The sequence below is a fragment of the Cucurbita maxima genome, unplaced genomic scaffold (assembly GCF_002738345.1).
Source record: "Cucurbita maxima cultivar Rimu unplaced genomic scaffold, Cmax_1.0 Cma_Scf00018, whole genome shotgun sequence".
NCBI lineage: Eukaryota > Viridiplantae > Streptophyta > Magnoliopsida > Cucurbitales > Cucurbitaceae > Cucurbita > Cucurbita maxima.
Window position 1 is genome coordinate 1,086,577 of NW_019272034.1, and position 21,129 is coordinate 1,107,705.

General features: G+C 37.9%; 5 protein-coding genes across 11 annotated transcripts in view; 2 read left to right on the forward strand and 3 right to left on the reverse strand.

Moving 5' to 3' along the window:
* Nucleotides 1–976, forward strand: part of LOC111493094 (cycloartenol-C-24-methyltransferase) — a 4,206-nt gene extending 3,230 nt beyond the window's left edge. For both annotated transcript variants that reach the window (XM_023142700.1, XM_023142701.1), the window contains exon 14: nt 607–976. In XM_023142700.1, coding sequence (XP_022998468.1) covers nt 607–670 — 64 coding nt within the window. In that variant the 3' untranslated portion in view covers nt 671–976. The remainder of the gene's footprint in view (nt 1–606) is intronic.
* Nucleotides 977–3,300: 2,324 nt separating this feature from the next.
* On the reverse strand, nt 3,301–7,188 carry LOC111493036 (leucine-rich repeat receptor protein kinase MSL1-like). The gene is made up of 2 exons (XM_023142619.1): nt 7,105–7,188; nt 3,301–6,406 (listed from the first exon to the last, which is right to left on the reverse strand). The coding sequence occupies exon 2, from the start codon at nt 6,401–6,403 to the stop codon at nt 3,305–3,307; it is 3,099 nt and encodes a 1,032-aa protein (XP_022998387.1). The 5' UTR covers nt 6,404–6,406; nt 7,105–7,188; the 3' UTR covers nt 3,301–3,304.
* On the forward strand, nt 7,141–9,891 carry LOC111493097. The gene is made up of 5 exons (XM_023142705.1): nt 7,141–7,582; nt 7,991–8,068; nt 8,831–8,930; nt 9,137–9,279; nt 9,377–9,891. The coding sequence occupies exons 1-5, from the start codon at nt 7,262–7,264 to the stop codon at nt 9,584–9,586; spliced, it is 852 nt and encodes a 283-aa protein (XP_022998473.1). The 5' UTR covers nt 7,141–7,261; the 3' UTR covers nt 9,587–9,891.
* A 903-nt stretch (nt 9,892–10,794) lies between these two features.
* LOC111493089 (50S ribosomal protein L1, chloroplastic-like) lies at nt 10,795–13,966 on the reverse strand. The gene is made up of 7 exons (XM_023142696.1): nt 13,470–13,966; nt 13,053–13,232; nt 12,894–12,948; nt 12,037–12,164; nt 11,654–11,737; nt 11,420–11,545; nt 10,795–11,328 (listed from the first exon to the last, which is right to left on the reverse strand). Exons 1-7 carry the CDS (start codon nt 13,830–13,832, stop codon nt 11,191–11,193), a joined length of 1,074 nt encoding a protein of 357 aa, XP_022998464.1. The 5' UTR covers nt 13,833–13,966; the 3' UTR covers nt 10,795–11,190.
* A 3,124-nt stretch (nt 13,967–17,090) lies between these two features.
* Nucleotides 17,091–20,908, reverse strand: LOC111493101 (agamous-like MADS-box protein AGL15). Of its 6 annotated transcripts, none has more exons than XM_023142715.1 (8): nt 20,459–20,908; nt 18,712–18,787; nt 18,543–18,622; nt 18,357–18,456; nt 18,237–18,266; nt 17,908–17,949; nt 17,669–17,829; nt 17,091–17,488 (listed from the first exon to the last, which is right to left on the reverse strand). In XM_023142715.1, the coding sequence occupies exons 1-8, from the start codon at nt 20,638–20,640 to the stop codon at nt 17,401–17,403; spliced, it is 759 nt and encodes a 252-aa protein (XP_022998483.1). In that variant the 5' UTR covers nt 20,641–20,908; the 3' UTR covers nt 17,091–17,400. The 6 variants fall into 6 exon arrangements, with proteins under 6 accessions (XP_022998483.1, XP_022998481.1, XP_022998482.1 ...); XM_023142713.1 differs by having other exon boundaries at nt 18,231–18,266; nt 20,459–20,907; XM_023142714.1 differs by having other exon boundaries at nt 18,237–18,272; nt 20,459–20,907.
* Between the last annotated feature and the right edge of the window lie 221 nt (nt 20,909–21,129).

The window sequence follows — 21,129 nt, forward strand, 5'->3', positions numbered from 1 at the left end:
GGGGGGGGGGGGGGGGGGGGGGGGGGGGGGGGGGGGGGGGGGGGGGGGGGGGGGGGGGGGGGGGGGGGGGGGGGGGGGGGGGGGGGGGGGGGGGGGGGGGGGGGGGGGGGGGGGGGGGGGGGGGGGGGGGGGGGGGGGGGGGGGGGACTTTGATATGCGAGATACGAACTTGAGGTAAATTACGAGAGAAGGGGGAGCAGATATTGTCCGCTTTGACCCATTACATATCGTCGTCAGCTTCACGGTTTTAAAACGCATGTTAGGGCGGTATACCAACGAAAATGTTGGCTTCTAAGGGGGTGGATTGTGAGAACCCACATCAGGTGGAGAGGGGAACAAAACATTCCTTATAAGGGTGTGGAAACCTCTACCAAGTAGACACGTCATAAAAACGTGAGGCTTATTGCGATACGTGACAAGCCAAAGAGGACAATATCTACTAGCAGTAAGCTCGAGCTGTTATATTAAGGTCGGTCCTAACTTCAGAATATTTTTAGGCTAGAAGTGCAATCGAGAGCATGTTGTATTTGTCTCTCATATTTCTCCATGATGTTCGTTCTTCTAACTCGACCGAGTTGCTCATACGACGTTTCTTAATGTTGTCAGGAGAGAGATATTTACACCAATGTATTTCTTCTTGGCACGGAAGCCACTTTCAGCAAGTGAGTAATTTAACAGTACGTAGTTAACTTCTCAGCTGCTACTCAGTTATGGAGTGTTTTCAGTCATCTTGAAGATTATGTTTTTGGCTTAGTTTAACCATTCTATAGCGTTTCTCTTCCATTTTTTTAGCGGGGTAAAGCTGCATTTTGCCTTTTGCTTTTTCTGGAATTAGTCTCAAGTGGGTTATCTTTGTTCTTAGGAAGTTGGTTAGTCCGAGCCCTTCTGCTTTCAATTTTCTTGTTCGTTCTGTTGATGCAATAAACGAGTCTCCATTTGTTTTCTAACAAGGTTTTACTTGCTCGTTTCATCGTTATGTGATCGATGTGTTCGTAATACTATATAAATGTTGATTTTCAATGAAAATATCATCATGATGAATATGATTTTGTTAATAAGGATACGAAATGCTTAGAAATATCTGTCGATATCAATATTTTGGCGACTATAGTATTGAGATTTTGACGTTTTTGTTGTTGACGCCAAGATTTTCTTTCTCCTAAACTCGGTCATGAACATTGATGAATAAATTCATTTCTACAAGTTCTTCAATAATGTTATCCTTCTAAAGCCATTTCAATTCATGTTTCATTAAAAAAAAATAATAATAATAAAGGCATATATTTAAATTTCTGAAAATAGGTAAATCCGTAACGATAACGTAAAAACTAAAAAAGATGTAATATGTTAAAATTTATAGACCAGATACGAAATTAAACCTAATACTTGAGATTAGAAGATACTTTTTCCAATAAAAGATTTACTCCATATTTCTAAATATTAAGGTTTAAATTTCATTTTGGTTAATAATTTTAAAATTTTTAAGCTCATCCACTTTTAAAATTTAAAATTTAAAATAATAACTATTTTGATCCTTATTTAATAATATAGTTTTGAGTATATATTGACAAGTTAACATGAGTATAATTTTAAATCATATAAATTAGTGTCAATTTTAAATCATATAAGTTAGCGTCCAGTGAATAAAATGAATTAATTTCTTTAAAATGTTTCGAGACTAAATATATGGTATTTGGAATATTTTGTAAAAAAAATGCTTATAATAAAAAATTCTCAAAATATGTGATAAAAAATAAATTTATAATTAATTGAATTTAATTTTAATATAGTGCAACAAAAAATTTGTTAGTTAAAATACGCTATTATATAATTACATTTTTTATTGAAAATATATTATTTTCCTCGTAAAGAACAAGAAAGACTCATTTGAAAAATAGAAATAAATAATAAATAATAAATAAATAAAAGAAACCCAAACCCCGCGCTGATAAACCCTATAAACCCTAACCCAAAGCCCTCAACTGCTTCAATTTTGCAGGGAGACATTGAACTCAAACTGCCTTCGTCTCGTTCCTGAATTTCGCTGTTGCTTGAAATTATGTAACCCATGGCTACGGAGATGGATGTAGATCACAAGGAAGCTATCAACAATGTCATGATTCTCTTGATGGACCCCGAAGGCACGCCTTTGGGAGCTCCCATTGATCTTCCCCAAAATGCAGGGCCTCAGCAGCTTCAGCAAATGGTCAATAAGCTTCTCAACAATGTAAGTTTCGGCAAAAGCTACCTTTTACTGTTTCCTCTTCCCATGATGCTTGACAACAATTAAGTCTGGGGGAAAAGTGATTTGTTAATTCTCGATCAATATGCAACTTTGAGCGTTGATATAAAGTGCTATATTCAATCCAAAGTAGCTGTATTCATAAGAACTTTGATTATCCAGCGATATTTTTTGGGAATGTTTTAAATTAGGTTGGCCGGTTATTCGCGGGAGAGTGAACACTCTCGTAGACTTGTGAGATGTAGGTAGGAGACATAGATCATATGTTGGGGAGTTGTGGTTTTGTGTGGTTTGTTTGAGATTATTTCTTTGGGTAGATTGGTTATTAGTGAGTCCGGAAAAGATTATGTAGAGAGATGATCAAGGAGTAAGGCAACGTTGGGAAGGAAAGAAAGGAGATGTACAAATGGTTTTCTAGAAAGCAATCGAGCTTTCATTGAGAAAAAATGAAAGAACTAGAGAATACAAGAAATAAGCCCAACAACAACAAAGAGTTCAAGAACTAACTATAGAAACGGACTTCAATTCAACAAAATCAAACTAAGATCATGATTACAAAAGGTCCAGTAACCAAAAGCCTATTGAGGATTGTTGGGAGAAAGTCCCACATTGACTAATTTAGTGGAAGATCATGGATTTTTAAGTGAGGAATACTATCTCCATTGATATCAGGTCTTTTAGGAAAATCCAAAGCAAAGCCATGAGAGTTTATGTTCAAAGTGGACAATATCATATAATTGTGGAGAGTCGTGATTCCTAACAAAGTCCACATTACAAATGTTGAAGGTGGGTAAAGTGACATGCATGAGAAGGCAATGTTCTTTATACTGAAAGGATACAGAAGGATACATGTGTAGTTTCCTATTTGATTAGATGAGAAAAGTCTATATAACGTGAGTGCATATATGTATATACAGAAAGGCAGGTTTTTATGTAGCTAGAATAACAATATTACATCCATTGTAGTAAATCACAACGTCACGTGATAAAGAACTTCGAAACAAGAAAATGAACACCCAAGGAGAAGGGAAGTTATAGTTTCGTTATTTCTACATTAATAAGTCAAGATGGAGAAACCTTACCCACAACTTTATCAAGCAACTGGAAGTAAGCATTCGACCACGATCTTTTGGCTGCAAAAATGCAGAAAGGAACTAGAATCCCAGCCGCAAATCCAACCCCAAGACTCAGGTAAAACCATTGATCAATGATTTCATTGTTGTCTTCATCTTCATTTCTCCCTCCATCTATACTTTCAGTGTCTTGACACATTACAGAAAGGGGTTCTCCACAGAGACCAGGATTTCCAGCAAAAGATGAAGCAGAAAAGGTTTGAAACTGATTTCCAACAGGAATCTTTCCTGTCAAGTTATTGTTCGAGAGATTCAAATCACTCAACCATATTAATTTAGTCAAGCTTGGAGGAATGGGACCTGAGAACCTGTTGTTTGAGAGATCAAGATATGATAATTCTATCAGGTTTGAAATGTTCGCTGGAATCTGGCCACTGATATGATTTTGAGACAAGTTCAAGACAATGAGCCCGGCTAACTCAGTTATATCTTGAGGTAAAACTCCATACAGTTCGTTCCCAGAGAGATCAATGCTTATTACAAGGGAAAGGGTCTTAGTGTACCTCAATAAGTTGCCTTTTGTGTTCAAGATGTAGTTTTCTTCGTAGTAAATGCTCCTGTACTTCCCGTAAAGTAGATATTGGTTTGTTATCTGGCGTTGAAACATAGCTTTGAGACTGCTGAAACCAATTGAAATGGAACCATTCAACTTGTTTTGTGCCAGGTCCAAGACTTGCAACGAGTCAAGATTTGTGAGTGCAGGAATCGCTCCGGAAAATGCATTTGACCTCAAGGTGAGGATTCTCAGATTTGGAAAACTAGTTCCAATCCAAGGAGGAATACTACCCACAAGACCATTATTCCCAAGATTCAGAGTTTCTAGATTGGAGAGATTTTGGAAAGATGGTGGTAGCTTTCCAGTGAGCCTGTTTTCACTTAAATGTAGAGTCTGAAGCTGATTTAACTGACCCAAAGAGTCTGGAATTGGACCTACTAAATTGTTGTTCGCGAGGTCGATTGCCTTCAACAACGAACAATTCCCAATGGTTGAAGGAATTTTACCAGTCAAGTTATTCCCTGATAGATTAATGACCTGAAGAATCTGCATTTCCCCTACAGTATCTGGAATTTCCCCTGTTATTTGATTATTAGCCAGAGACAGAAAGACCACGTTCGGCATTGCCTCACCTATATTCTTTGGTATAGAACCCGAGAATATGTTATTTGAAAGTTCGAGCGAAACAATCTCAAAGCTTGGAAGAGGAATAGGTCCTTCAAAGAGATTGGAGCTGAAATCAACATCTGCAAAGGGAGCTATTTTCAGCGGGTTTGGTAGTCGTCCCTCTAACCGGTTGTAAGAAACGTTTAAAAGAGCTAGATTTGCTGAGATGTTCCAAAACCAGTTGGGAATGGGACCTGAGAAGCTGGCATTTGAGAAATCCATGAACAGCACCGCATTTTGTGATTTGAGCCAAACTGGAAATGGAGGACCCAAGTAGCACGAACCCATGTCAAGATTTCTGACTTGGAATGGAGGAACCCAATTGGAACTAACGTTTAATCTCAAAGAATTCGAAGATAAATGTAAGATTTTCAGTTTGTTTAGCTTTGAAAAATGTGCCTCTGAGACTGTCCCTGTGAATTGATTGCTAGAAACATCTAAAAGAGACAGCTCAGAAAGCTGCCCTATACTCTCAGGGAGAGTCCCATTCAGCTTATTTGCTTGCAGCCCCAATGAAGACAACTTTTCAAGTGATCTGAAATCGACAATGGGACCTTGAAGTGAGTTATAACCCAAACTTAGTTCATTAAGATTTTCAAGTTGCCCTAACCACTCCGGCAATTCACCCACCAATTTGTTGTTGGACAGATCTAGATGCTCCAGGCTAAAGAGTGGACGAGCTGGATTGCAGTTTTCAGTTCCTTCAAGAGATTCAGGTAACGTCCCGTTCAAATTATTACCCGATAACCGGAAAAAGTTCAGGTTGCAAAGCCTTCCGATGGTGCTCGGAATCCCTCCTTCGACGTTATTCCCTAAAAGATCAAAATAAGCAAGAGAACTCACATTTCCAATGGAGGATGGAAGCTTTCCATGAATTTTATTATCAGCTAGTATAAGAACTTCCACCCTACTCCATCCTCTTCGAAATAACTGAGAGCAGCTCGCCGAGAGATTTCCATTCCCAGAAAGATCCAACGAGCGTAAACTGGGTAGATCACCGAGGCCGAGGGGAATTCTACCGTACAAATTACAATCACTCATACTGATTGCTGTCAGGCTACTAACATTCATAAGCCAACTGGGTATCTGAGAATTGATATTGTTTCCAGTTAAATCAACAACAGAGAGAGAAGTGAAGTTGACTGTCAAGGGAGATGAAATGGCTCCAGATAAACCACAATCACTCATATGCAACTCAGTTAAGAATCTAAGCCTGCTCAATATCTTAATCCAGTCTGGTTTCACTGTGGAAAGATCCATGTTATCCATTGCAAGGTACTTCAAGGACACAAGCCCAGCTACCCATTCAATTTTATCAAGAACTAAACCCAAATTCTCCATATCAAGATATTGCAAGCTAGAGATGTTGCCCAAACTTTGAGGAAGTAAACCACCAAAGCCAGCATTTGATAGGTTCAAATACTGCAACTTCTTCAAAGAGCCAAAGAATTCAGGAACTGGAATATTGTTGAATGTGTTAAAACTCAAATCCAAATATCTCAAAGACCTTAGTTTTGTCAGTGATGGACTTATCTCTCCACTAAGATTCCAGAATCCTTGCTCCCCTAAGGGATGTGGGTTATGAAGATCAATCATAGTAACAGCTCCAGTTCCATTGTTACACCTCACCCCTCTCCAATGGCAACAGTCCATCCCTTTCCACGACACGAGTCGATTCTCAGGATCGTTGAGGCCACTTTTTAAGGCAATCAAAGCTTCTCGATCGGAATCAGAACACTCAAGAGACTTTACATGAACATTACAGAAAAGAACTAGAATAGCTAATTGAAGAACTGGGTTCGTCGACATTGACACAACTCTCTCTCTGTTGTGAGGCCAAAGGAGATATCGAACGTGCTTCCCCATAAGGTAATTTTAATATGATCTCTTCTCTTTGCAACCAATTTGGCTAAGATTGTTATTGATTATCAGAATTCCATTTGTGTTCTTTGTCTGTGATTTAATTCTTTATGTAAAGTCAAATCTATGTATAAGTTTTAGAATATAGAATGAGACGAACATATTTTAATGGAGATTGTGGAACAAGAAAGCTTAGGTTTTGAAGTTACTCAAACTGTTCGACTCATTTAAAATGAGTCAACGATTGATCGTATTCAGGCATGACTATGGGCACTTGCTCGTTGATAGAGCATTTTCCTGTAAATTTTGACTTTCATGAATAAGACAGACAAGGGAGGAAGACAGCAGGCGTAGTTTAAGAAACTATATTTTTAATTTATATATTTTATTATGGATTGACCAAGCTGTCGAAGATGATATTGTTTTTAATTTTTTTTTAATATCTTCTATCTTATCTCAAAATTTATATTTATTATTCAAATTTTTGGAGTTATATTTTATGTCTCTATGAGTTTTAAATCCTATTAGTTTAAATATAGTTGATGAATAACTGTTTGAGTATTTAGCTGTAAAAGTATTTTTATTTTTATTTAATTTAAAGGGCACTAATGAGTTTTTTAAATATTCTAAGAGATTTTTTTTTTAGTTAGAAAGTTTAAAAATATTTTTTTAAATAAAATAAAAAAGAAATATTATTGGGGACACTGTTCTTCGCGGTAAAACCAGTTGGCTCTCAAATCAGACACAAACGTCGATTTCAAGTGCGAAGATGTGAATCGAGATCAATCAAAATATCTCCATTCCCCACTTGTTGAGCTTCCAAATAAATATCCTGCCCCCCATTTCTCTTTCTCCATCACTCCAATGGCGCTTTCCGCGATCTCCCCGCTTCCACTGGCCGTTTCCTTAGGGTTCCACCGCCTTCATTGTCCAACCACGGTGGGTCGTCGCTTTTCCTACCCTTGTGCTTCTCTGAGCTCTTCGTCTTCCGAATCAAAATCAGCGAAAGCATCATCGCCCAGTGATGGCGTTAGTTCCTCCAATGGAACTTCAACGCCCTTGGTCGAACCCTCCAGAGCTGCGGACTCGAATTTCGGTTACGCGTATGCTAACCCTAGTGGTGGTGGTGGTGCGTTTCATCCGATTATTAGGTTTATGGGATCCGCTGAATCCTCAATTGAGAGGGTACTTGCTTTTTTCTCTTTCTCTCTCGTTTTTTTTTTTTTTCAATTCGATTTTCATGTTCTTCCCCTGTCGAAGCTGAAAGTTTGTGCTGGCTATGAATTAAATACATAAACACTTTGAATCTGAACTCGCACACTGATTAATAATTGAGAGATCGGCCGTGGAGTAGATGCATATGAAAATTTTATGTTGTCACATTTCAAGCACTATAGAAGTTGGATGGGCTGGTGCCAGAAAGGATACCCATTTAGGATGATTTCAGATGTTATTTTTAATTTTTTTAAAATCTCGAGTTTGATTCCTTGTATTATATTAGTCTTTTTTTTTAATTATTATTCCTTTTAATGTCTGGTCTTTCAATTCTTTAATGGGTTAATGACTGTACCTGTCCCACCTGATGTTAAGCAGGTTATTTTTGACTTCCGTTTCTTGGCACTGCTTGCTGTTGGAGGTTCACTGGCCGGTTCACTCTTGTGCTTTCTCAATGTACTTTCTCCAGCTCTCCTTTAAATCTAATTTTCCCGAGAAATCACTATAAAATTCGTTGGATGCTACACAAGAGTAAAAATTGCTTCACTATGCAGTTGAATTCCTTTTGCATGATGTTTTGGATATATTTTGAAGATAGATTGTAATGAACTGGCTTCTTAAACAATTGTCTAGGGTTGTTACTTCTGGCATGTTAAAGTTAAAAGATCAAAAACTTTGAAAAACCAATATTAAGAGGATTGATAAATAGTATAGCTTTGTTTACTAATAATCTTGAGTTTTTCTTTTTGGAGACATCATTGAAAACTCATAAATAACCCCTTAAAAACATCTTTAAGAGGAAGTAAATTAATTTTTAAAAAGGATCTACAACATGATTACACCAAGGCTTGCTATTAAAGGTGACGTAATGTAGAAATTTATGCTAACACGGACCTGATGGCTCAATCAATATACAACCCATCACTTGCCTCATACGTCTTTGTCGGTGACTGAAACAAAAAGTGTTGAAAAATGTTAGGTATTAAAAGTACTCAATAAGTAATCCTTCTAATGTGGTTAGACACGCGTACACACAACATGAACATGTGACATGCACTTATGGGACCGAAATTATTACTGTCGGAACATGTCATTTTCTATGGGAATGTGGATCAATATTTCATCTAAGATAATCTCGGTTTCTGTCTGGAAGATTCTATGTTTTTGTGTACTGTTCAAATTTTACGTGTAGTTTGACTACTCTCAGTTTGTCTGAAGGGCTGCGTTTATATTTGTGATGCATATAAAGTTTACTGGTCAAGCTGTGTCAAAGGTATCCACACTGGACAAATGGTTCTGCGACTTGTTGAAGCTATCGGTAGGATCCTCGGATACTCCCTACTATATCTCTTATTTATGCTGGAAGCCTAAAGCTGCTAACTGCATTTAAAAGCAAGACTTTTTGCTTTCCCTCTTGTTTTAATTTTCATTGTCACTGTCACTTGCCAAAAATGAACCCACAGGCCATAAATACTGTGAATCTTCTCTCGTTCATAAACGATCATGAATTATTACCCCATGCAGATGTGTATCTTGCTGGAACCGTCATGTTAATCTTTGGGATGGGTCTATACGGTTTGTTTATCAGCAATGTGTCTCCTGATGAACTTCCTCCTGTTGATCGTGCCCTGAAAGGATCCTCACTGTTTGGAATGTTTGCCTTGAAGGTAAATTAAAGACATTATTTTTAAGAAAATCAAGAATATCCTTCAAGAAATCAAGAATGTTTGCCTTGAAGGTAATTTTGGTGGTTGTTGGTTGCAGGAGAGGCCAAAATGGATGAAAATTAGCTCTCTTGATGAGTTGAAAACAAAGGTCGGACATGTTATTGTGATGATTCTTTTAGTAAAAATGTTCGAGAGAAGCAAGATGGTAACGATAGCCACCGGTCTTGATCTACTGAGTTATTCGGTCTGCATTTTTCTGTCATCTGCTTCTTTATACATCCTCCATAATCTACACAGGCCAGAATAGGAATGCAAAGTCAAGATATGCCAGGGAAGAGCATATTATTGCCTTCATAAATCCCCTAAATGAAATTTACCATATGAGCCATATATATTTGTTTGGTTTTGGTTGCTCTTCTTTCCTGTAATGTCTGTTTAAGTGCTGAATTCATTGTTTTCTGTCAAAAAATTTCGAGTAGCAGAAAATATTGCAGTTTCCTTTAGGGATAATTGCAGTGTGTATATTGTAGTAAAATGCTAATGTGTATATATTTTCAGTGGTATAAACAAGACTGCTTATTATACTCATGATTGAATCATTTGTTAAGTGAACTCCTTGTTGACAGCTAAACAGAAGATGTGTTTTTGTAGTTGTGTAGAATCAGAAAATGAAGTTTGTCAGAGAAACAATGTTGTGTGTAGGATACCATGGAGGTGATTTGATTCAACAAAGCCATTTTTGTTCTTCTCTGTCTCGACGATTCCACAGCACTCACTAGTGTATGATTGGTAATAGATTATCATTACTCGAACTCCTTGCTAATGATTTATGTGAGATCCCATATCGGTTGGAGAGGAGAGTTAAAGATTTCTTATAAGTGCGTGGAAACCTTTTCCTAGTTGACGCGTTTTAAAACTTTGAGGGAAAGTCCGAAAAGGAAAGCTAAAAAAGAACAATATTTGTATGGGCTTGGATTACTACAAGGAGGTGGATTGTGAGATTTCACAACGGTTGGAGAGTGGAGGGAAAGGGTGTGGAAATATTTCCGACGCATTTTAAAATATTGAGAGGAAGCTCGGGAGAGAAAGCTCACAAACGACAATATCTGCTAGCGGTGGGCATATAGACTATTACAAATGGTTTAGAGCCAAACACCGGGCAGTGTGCTAGCGAGGACATTGGATCTTCAAGGAGGTGAATTGTGAGATCCACATCGGTTGAAATGGTGTACCAGTGAAGATGCTTACCCTCAAAGGATGGATTGTGAGATCTCATATTGGTTGAAGAAGAGAACGAAACATTTTTTATAAGAGTGGAAATCTCTCCCTAAGTGACGTTTTAAAACTTTGAAAAAGCCCAAAAAAAGACTATATCTGACCGTAAATTCAATTCTCGAAAATGTTTAATAAATATAAGTCATCTTCTTGAATCAGGGCTTTCTAACAATGAGATGATTCATTTAGAGTTAAATTGCTCAAAGTAATACTCCAGATGCATATGCTCGAAACCAGAGATAATACAATGAGAAGTTTGAGAATACGATTGCTCAGAAGGAGCAATGATTCCACGTTTTCATAAGGACGAAAATACCTAAACAGGAACAGAATAAAAGAGCATCAACTAGTCATTACATTTCAGTACATTCATCATTTTTTTCCCTAAAACCCAAGACGTTAATCAAAGATCATTAAGAACTTAACACCATTAATACAGAGAGATTCAGTCAGTATAGAAGACTATGCAGTATGCTTGTTTCTGTGATCATAATTTTCTGATATCTTCTCATTATTCATCCCAGTTTTTCAATCATCTTCATTCCAGTGCAGCTCACATTTGGACATCATTATATTGTAGTGGATCCCCCATAGGCTGATTCAACAAACAGAAGAAATTTACAGGCTTGTTATTTGTCAAGCTGTCGAGGAAAGCTTGAAGTCGAGCATCTCCCTTATATTTAATCGAATTGAAGGTCCCATCGACGAGCATATGTGTGCGCTTTTCCAGTATACACCTTTGGCACCTGTCGGTTTATTGGTTTCTACTGATTTCTGTCAAGAGTTCAAAGAAAATAGCTTATAAACATGAATTAGACACATTTTGGAGACCAACAGCTATGGAGATAAGAAGGGAATAACATACTATGGCTGCGAGCAAGTTTACAAGAAGGTCTTCTTCACTGAAGTCGGCTTTCCCAAATGGTAAGTGAACGATCCCAGTTTTATCTGCTCTGTATTCAACTTTCCCCTGCTTGAATTCTGCTATTGCCTGAAATCATGGTTGCTAGATGGATAAAGTAAAGTCCTGTATTTCTTTTCTAATGGATATATAGGAAATCTGGATGCACTGCAGATACCAAACAAAAATCATTGATACCTGAGGCAGATTGGTTGCTACGGTACCGGCTTTTGGATTCGGCATGAGCCCTCGTGGTCCTAGGAGCTTCCCAAGGCTAGCAACCTGAAACGAGCGGAGGAGACAACTATGAAAATCAACTACATCATCATATAGTAATGCAGGTATCGGCATTCACCGATGGTAATGCCCTTGCATATGTAGACTATATCTGTTTTAGAAAATGGTTTAGAGTTTTGGCTTCAGTCATTAGAAGATAACTTTGATATACAAAATTCTGGAAATATATCGATGACCAAAAATAGATCTATAAACCCCGGGTAGCTACTACGTTAAGTTTGTGTTCATGTCTCTTATCTTCTAGGATCAACATTGAAGCAATCTAGTTAGAGCAATAGCAATACCTTAGGCATCATGTCTGGGGAAGCAATCAGTTTGTCAAAATCCATAAATCCTCCTTTAATCTGTTCTATTAAGTCCTCCCCACCAACCAAATCTGCACCAGCATTTTTCGCTTCATCGAATTTCTCACCTGTATATTCAATTCAACTCTTTACAATTGTGCACTAAACAGTAAATGTTTTGTAACAAGTAACCTATAACAGTTCAAGTCCACCGCTAGCAGATATTGTCCTCTTTTGACTTCCCCTTCCAGACTTCCCCTCAAAGTTTTAAAACGCGTCTGCTAGGGAGAGATTTCCACACCCTTATAAGCAATGTTTCGTTCCCTTCTCCAACCGACATGGGATCTCACGATCCACCCCCTTGGGGCCCAGCATCCTCATGGCACACCACCCATGTCTGGCTCTGATATCATTTGTAACTGCATAAGCCCACCGCTAGCAAATATTGTCCTATTTGGACTTTCCCTTCCGAGCTTCCCCTCAAAGTTTTTAAAATATGTCTGCTAGGGAGAGGTTTCCACATCCTTATAAGCCATGTTTCGTTCCCCTCTCCAACCGATGTGGAATCTCACATAACCACTCAATAAAAAGGAATCAAGATGCACAAAAACTTCCAAGTCATCAACGTAAAGAACAAAATAACTTTGGATGAGTTATTACAACATGTTTACACTTAATTTGTTCTCGAAATCATAAAACTGTTTCACCAACAACTCCCAAACAAAGCCTTAGCCACAAGCAAAGACTCAACTGGGTGGATTTCGATAGAATTTTCGAACATATAGCATAAGAAACGCTACTATAGCCGACTGTGTGTCGATTAAAGAGAGGGCTGCTTAAGTATTATAAGTATCTACCTTGAGTAAGAACAGCTACTCTTACAGTTTGCCCTGTTCCTTTAGGCAGATTTACCTACAACAAAGTATACAAACAAAATAACCTCATGATAAGCATATTCTTCATAACTTCCCTTAGCAATAAAGAGATCAAGATTTATATACAAAAAAAAAACTCACGGTTGCTCTTAGCTGTTGATCATTGTATTTGGGATCAATGTTGAGCCGGAAATGGGCTTCTGCTGTTTCTACAAATTTTGTGCTAGCCATTTCCTTGAGAAGAGATATTGCTGTCTTGATCTCATACTCTTTTTTGTTTTCCCTTAGTTTTTGAATCTCCAAGAATCTCTTGGATCTCCTCTGACATATCACACAACAAGTTGATTTCAGACATGGAAAGACAACAAAATATGTAAACTAGTTCACATTTGACATCCTATCTACCAATCAAAACACTCAGAAATCCTCCACAACCATTGTAAAACAACCTCCATTTCTAAGCTCGAAAACAAGCCCCTATAAGAACAACCCATAAAACACAACACAACCCACAATCCAATCCTAACAACCAAAATTTTACAAGATTTTGAAACATACCCTATCTCTTTTAAGAGGCAACGCGGCTTTCCCCTTCTTGGGTTTAGGCGCAGCAACGGTATCCGTTCCCCCCACGGCGACACCCTCCTCCGCCTCCGCCTCCGCTTCCGCGACATTCGCTTCGGCGGCGAGAGCAGCGACGATCACATGGTGCCTCGCTCTTCTCTGGAAATTAAGACAAATCCAATCGGCCGATCTCCTTGGCCTGCATAAGAAATGGCAGGAGGAGAAGGATTTGATGGTGGAAAATCGGGATTTCCCATTGAAAGAGACGATGGAGGAAGCGAGATCTTGGGGGTAAACAGAAGAAGAAGCGTAAGTGAGCATTAGGGAAGAAGGAGAAGTGGAAGTGCAGGCCGCCATTGATGGAGAGTGAAGCTGGGAGATTCTTCTTCTACCTCATGCAGAGGCTTTGGATTTTGATTTGGATTTGGATTTGGAAATGGGTCTCTCTATCCATGGAATGTGGAGATGATAAGAAGTGGAAATGGTGACACAAATTTGTTTGGATTGCTACAAATTTTGTGGCCATTAATTTTGCTCTTTATTTTTTTTCTCTCTTTTTTTTTTTAATAAATATTATTTATATTGTTGTCTAAATAAAATTTTATTTGAAGATAAATTTATTGTCTTGTTCATTTATTATATTTAAATTTTAAAATATAAAAAATAATACAATATTTGTATGAATATTAAGTTATATTTAAATTTTAAAAATAGGATAATACCGAAGTTTTATTTGAATATAAATTGTGGTGGAAATATAAATTTTAGTCCACATTCTAGTGGGTTCCTCTTTAAATTATTTTATTTTATTTTATTTTAGGGGAAAAAAATACAAATAGAAGTCTATTTCTCTCAATATTACTTTGAATAATTTTAGTAAATAAAAATCAATAAAAAAATATATTTTAATGCATTAGTGTTGGTTTATTTAGCATTGGAATTTCTTAAATTTAATAAAATCTTTATTTTGTGACAAGACAGGTGTACAACAACTAGTGGTGCATATCGAATCGAATATACACGTGTGTGGCCTAGATATCTCGAAGGTGACGTGGATTGCTGTCGTGTCGTGCCAACCTTTTATTTTTTCTTTTACGTTTTTAGTAATTTTAGAATGGCCAAATTATAAAATATTACATTCAAATATTCGCCTTTGCCAGATTTCAAGTTTGTGGGCTAGAGATTTGGGCTTGACTTTGGGCTGGGCTTTTAGCTAAAATAGGCTTGGTTGGTATATGGGCCGGCCCAATTTGGTAAACTATTAAATTATATAAAATTAATTTTCAAGCTTTGGCAAAACACACACTATATAAAGGATTATGTGACATTTTAGGATATCATTTTGCTTACATTTTATAAAATTAAATGGATTGAATATTTAAAATAAGCTTCTTTTAAACTTAGTTCGTTATGATTCATTCGATATGCATTTTGTTCGGTCCTTGATCATCAAAGATAATACTTCTCTTTTACTGTATTTCTTTGAATTTATATTTAGGTGTCGTTATGTGAGATCCCACGTCGGTTGGAGAGAGAAACTAAGTATTCCTTATAAGTGTGTGAAAATTTCTCCTCAGTTTACACGTTTTTTAAATTTTGGAGCTGATGACTATATGTAATGAGGCAAAGCAGACAATATTTATTAGCAAGGGACTTCACTGTTACAAAAGATAGACTTAAGTTGTTACAAATGACATCAGAGAGAGATAGATACTACACAATGTGCCAACAAGAACGTTGGTCCCAAGAAAGAGTATATTGTGAGATCTCACATCAGTTGGAAAGGGAACTAAACATTCTTATAAAGGTGGGAAAATAAAAATCGTGAGACTGACAATGAAACGTAACGTGCCAAAGAAAACAACCGCTTGAGCTGTTACATGTTATGAGTGTATCGGAGGCTCGTAAAGCTAAAAGAAAGTTGAACGTCCGTTTACAATGGAGTTAGTACCACTTTCCAAAGGTACTTTTATTAGGGAATTAAAAAAAAAGACTTATCTTTTCAAAAGGATAAGCAATTAGTTGGACCTATCCATCCACCTATGTTATTAAAGCTGTTGTTAGGTTTAGCTTCTTAATTAATTATTTAATTTGTTAATAATAATTTTGATAATTATAATTGCTAGTTAATAATATCCATTATGTGAAATTTCATAAAATTCAGTGCATTAAAATCCACCGAATCTTTTATCGTTTTTGGAAGAGAGTTGTTGAGTATTAATCTGTTTGAACTGAACACGTTGTTTGATCTTCCATTGTAAGCTTCCGATCGCAGAAAAATCTCTGTTCATATCCCGTTGATGCTTTCTTTCTCGTGACAGCTTCACAAGCTCACGCAAGATCGTTCCCACTTGGGCTGGCCCAGTTGCTCAAATTCTGTGAATTCCTAATTTAGATAACCCCATTTGACCGTTGATTCAGAGTCACAAGCCCTCCAGATTTGATCTGCGAAGTTTGCTTCGGCAAATCGCCTTTTAAAGTTCTTCCCTAGCTGGTCAATTCAATCGCGGAGTTCTGTTCTTGATCTTTTGATGCTCATTTCTGTTCATCAATTGGCAGATTATTCTCCAAACTGGAAGATCTTCACGACCACCGCCATCATGAATCGGAAACGGCGTTATCGGCGGCGATTCAGGGATTTCTCTCTGCAATCTCGATTTCCTTGAGCGATTTGGGGTTTGATTCGAACAAATCCACATCCGAAATTCTCTCATTTCCATGGATCAATCGGTGTTTCCAACTGCTTCGTATTCAACACAGAGCTTTTGCCAAGTTGATCGCAGAAATTGACTATCCAGTTCGCAAACTCGAGGCTTCTTCAGGGGAGGGGTTTTTTCAATACACCTTGCGATTACTTGAGCTTTTGAATTCGATTAGCTCGTGTATAGCTGATCTGAGTCAAGCTCGGTTAGGGCTTTCTCATGCGTTAACCTTAGTGGAACCTTCTCCTTCTTCTGCAATCGATCGTTTGAAGCCTATAGGAACAAGCAGTTTCAAGAACAGCTCGATCAAAGGCGAAATCGGAGAGATTTCTGTGGAAGTCAAGAATTCAGAGAAAGAATCCGTGGTTAATCGTGCTTTGACGATTATGAAACAGATTGGTTCATGGGTTTGCGGGCTTGTAATTTCTGGATTGAGCGGAGAAGTTGAAGTATTCATGGAGATGAGAAGATCAACAGGGAAATTAGGGGTTTCTGCTTTGGATCGATTGGATTTTACTGTTCATAAAGCAATTTGTGAATCTGGCGCGAGGTTGAAGGAAGTTCAAGAGGTGAATGATGCAGTTGAGCTTCTAGCTGCTTCCATGGCGGATCAGAAAAGCAGCGGTGAAGCCGCTGAGAATTTGCAGAAGAAATTAGCGGTTCTTGAGAAGGAGACAGATGATTTCAAGAAGGAAGTTGATTCTCTCTTCTCTGATGTTTTGGAAGAGAGAACCAAACTGCTTAATTCCCTGAGACGAACATATCAATAGAGCCATGGTTGGATTGTTTCTACTTTTTTCATGTATAAACTTGTGTAAGAACTGCAAGAACACAGGATTCAATACACATTGAATACATTGATATTCCAAATTTGATATCAAAGATTACAGATGAGCTAAGAAATAACAACCCAGAAAGAATAGCTGCTGATATTCCTTCTGTAAAGAGTTTGCTTGCATAGTTCTTAAGAAATGTATTCGAAAATCTAATGAAATTAGCTACAAGTACAACAATGTCATTTTCCATTGACTAATCTCCTAAGTGGGGATTTCTAATTCTCTCTGTTTCAATGGTTTTAGAGGTCACCTAATGAATATTTGCAGTGTCTGAAGGTGGAGATCGGGCTGATTATTCCGGTTCGGTTTGTCGTCCCAGCATCGGTGCAGTCACCTAATTAATCAGAAAGCAGATATCTAATTAATCAGAATGAATGATGAGAGGTATCAGAGTAGGCCCATTTGACTCCTTGAATCATTTGAATGAGTATCTCTTTCAGCCTCCTTTCTCTTGCAATAGACATGTGATGGTAGCCTGGCCAACAGGGAGGGTAAGTTTAGAAACATAAGCGATAATATATAGAACAATGGAAGATCACGAACGCAGAGTTCGTGTCGTTTCCTGCTAAGGACAGAGAGAATTTCGACTGATGTTCGTATGCTTACGATGTTTATAAGAATTTCATATCTCAGTTAAAAAGCAAGCCATTATTACCCCAAGTGCAAGGTGGTGTCGGAATCTCCTCTTTCTATTTCGGAGTTGCAGATGACATCGGGGATTCTAATGCCCACCTTCTTCTTCTCTAGGGAGCAGTATTCAAGATAAGCAGGAAGCGGACAGTCGACTGGAGGAAACAGACATCGAAGCTCGCTGACCTACAATGAATTGTAAGTTCAAAAATCATAAGAACTCATGCCTTAAATACTTTTAAGTTTGTATCAATGATAACTCGCCTGTCTCCGCAGAGTTTCGTTTTCTAGCATTGCTCGTTGTTCCTAAAACAAAAATATGACCAGATAATCCATGAGATTTCGACATGCGTTATTTGACCATAGAAACTTGAATTATCATGTTTTAAGGTGTTATCACGAATCAAAACGACAAACTACGTTCAAAAACATTTGTCATCTCTATGGCTTAATATGTTATCGATCAAAGATCGAAGTTCTCTCTCTGAGGTTCCATTTTTCAAGGACGAACCTATTCCGAACTCACTTAAACATGAAGAATTTAAGGCATCCCTTGTATAATAAAGGCACAAAGTATATTAAGTCACCTGTACCCTTGATTGCTCTAGTTGTTCCATCAGTAACTGTTCCTAAAGAAATAGAAGGATTATCAGAGCTTGAAAGCTGAATTATGTTTAAGAACTTCATGTTACAGAGAATCACTTATCCCAAACCTTCTTCTCTTTCACCAGTAAGAGCCCTTCATTTAGTTGTTGCTCTAGGTTTTGCAATTCCTTGAAGCCCAAGCCAGTTAGATCCTTTCCCAGTAGCTGCCTACGAAACCAAACGACAAAATCTATGTATAAAAATATGTATCTTAGCTTTAGAAATCACGGGTCGAGAGAAGATAGATGGTATACAATTGTTTCATTTGCAGAGTCGTTATTTCATCTCGTAGATTGTCTACCTCCTCATGCTCTTGCTTCTGGAGATGAAGATACTGTTAGGAGAAACATGCAATGTATTGCCCGAGAACATTCGAAAAAATGAACAACCAGGCAGTTTGAACTCAAAATCGTCACTCCGTACCTCAGCCTTGTGTCCGTCTATCGGAGTCTCTGAAGATTCTATACATCTGTTGTATCTTGAAAGAGTATGTTTCATGCTGCCCAAAGAATGATAAAATGGATTGAATTAGGCTTCATCATATTGGAGGTTCTTTATCTTACTTCTCCCTGTTCAAACTTATAATAATGAGAGCGAAAACGACGATTTATAGTCAGAACTTGTCATTTCACGTCTTAGTTTAACTCCAAAAAACACCTCAATTAGGTTTAGTTACTTCGAAAAGAAACATAAGAGCTTTGGTTCAAACGAGAGCCGGCGAGGACGTTGGGCCCTGAAGGGAGTGAATTGTGAGATCCCAGATAGGTTGGGAAGGAAAACAAAATATTCTTTATCAGGATGTGGAAACCTCTCCCTAGCAGACACGTTTTAAAAACCTTGAGGGGAAACCCAGAAAGGAAAGCACAAAGAGGACAATATCTGTTAGCAGTGGGTTTGAACTGTTACAAATAGTATCAGAGCCAGACACTAGACGGTGTACCAGCGGGGACACTGGGCCCCATGAGGGGTGGATTGTGAGATCCCACATCGGTTGTAGAGGGGAACGAAGTATTCCTTATAAGAGTGTGGAAACCTCTCCCTAGTAGACGCGTTTTAAAAACCTTGAGGGGAAACCTATAAGGGAAAGTACAAAGAGAGCAATATCTGTTAGCGGTAGGTTTGAGCTATTACAAATGGTACCAGAGCCAGACACCGGACAGTGTGCCAGCAAGAGCCATGCAAGGTAGATTGTGAGATCCCACATCGATTGTAGAGGGGAACGAAGTATTCTTTATAAAGGTGTGGAAAGCGCGTTTTAAAACGTTGAGGGAAAACCCAGAACTAAAGCCTAAAGAGGACAATATCAACTAACAGTGAGCTTGAGACTATTTACAACAATAAACATACATCTTTGTCTTTGTCAGATGATATGTAACAACGACACGTAACAAAGACACGATGATTTTAAAGACATACATGTTGACAAACTTCACCGGCCGATAAATATATCAAGTAATATTGTTTGTTGACTCAAAACACCAAAAAAGAACATGAATAAAACAGAGTTGAACACCAAAAAAGAACATAAAAGAATGGGAAAATAAATTTTGAGCAAAGAACAAAGAACAAGAGGAAGATCAAGAGGCCAAGTCAATTCAAAAAATTTACAGAAAGTCACCAGATTCAGTCCAAGTTCATTCAAACCAGACCATGAAAACCACATCTAGGCCTTGCCCCAAAAGACATGTCTGACAATCAAAACATCCTTCAAACAAGCCTTCCAAGTGTATGCATGATCAAATATTTTAAGACATAAGCCTGTAGAATCTTCAAAAACTATGATTCAACGAAAAACTTGAAGCATTTAGAAGCTGGAATTATGATTCAAAACAGTATCAGACAAGCATAAGAGACAGACATGTCCGACAAGGTGAAGAAAGAACATTAAAATGAAGATTGTAAACGAGTCAAGAACAGTACAAACACCCAAAAAAGGCGCCCTCAAGATCACAACTATCCAAAACATGAACAAAAAACTATGCATTGAAGAAGAGTATAAACAAAGCTTCTAAAGGAACATGCAATGCACAAACAAAAACACCAAAATCCCACAAGATTCAGCTCAAGTTCTCCAATAATCTCAAGAACATAGACAACCATTCAACATGCAAAGCAAAGCAATATGCAAAACAAGAAGAAGAAGTATTAGAGAGTGAAGAAGAACACAAACCCAGAGCTGGAAAACTCAAAAAGCTTGCCAGTATTAGAGAAGATAATAACAGCAACTTCAGCATCACAAAGAATAGCAAGCTCCTGAGCCTTCTTAAGCAACCCAGCTCGTCGCTTGGAGAATGTAACTTGCCTGCTATTAGCATTCTCAATCCGTTTGATTTCAATCTTCCCTCGACCCATTTGAAAATACCCCAAATCCGAGACACCCAGATGATCAAAACCCCCAAAATTGCAAGTTCGAGTCGAAATCCCTCAAAATCCCCCAAGAATCGAAAAACCCTTCTCGTAATCTCGTGATTTTGCAAACAGAGAGAACCCCTTTTGTTTCCCCCTTTTACAGGTTCAATATTTGCCCATTTTGGGGCCTGTGATAAACTTGGGAAAGAGGGTAAAAGATTACCAAATTTAGAGAAGAGAAGATAAAGGAGCGTGAGAGAGCGTTTTACCCCAAATGGCAGAAGGGGCTGGAAACGGCAACCTTGCATGGCTCTGTATACTATATAGAGTTATGCATGACTCCTTTTGCCACATTTAGAGTGTTTTCGGTGTTTATAGGTCTCTTTTAAAGGGACCCACCTTTCTCTTTCTTCTTTCTCTCTCTTTCTTTTTTACATTTTTTTATTCCTTTGATTCAAATCTTCTCCTCTGTTCTCTCTTTTTCTTGTTTTT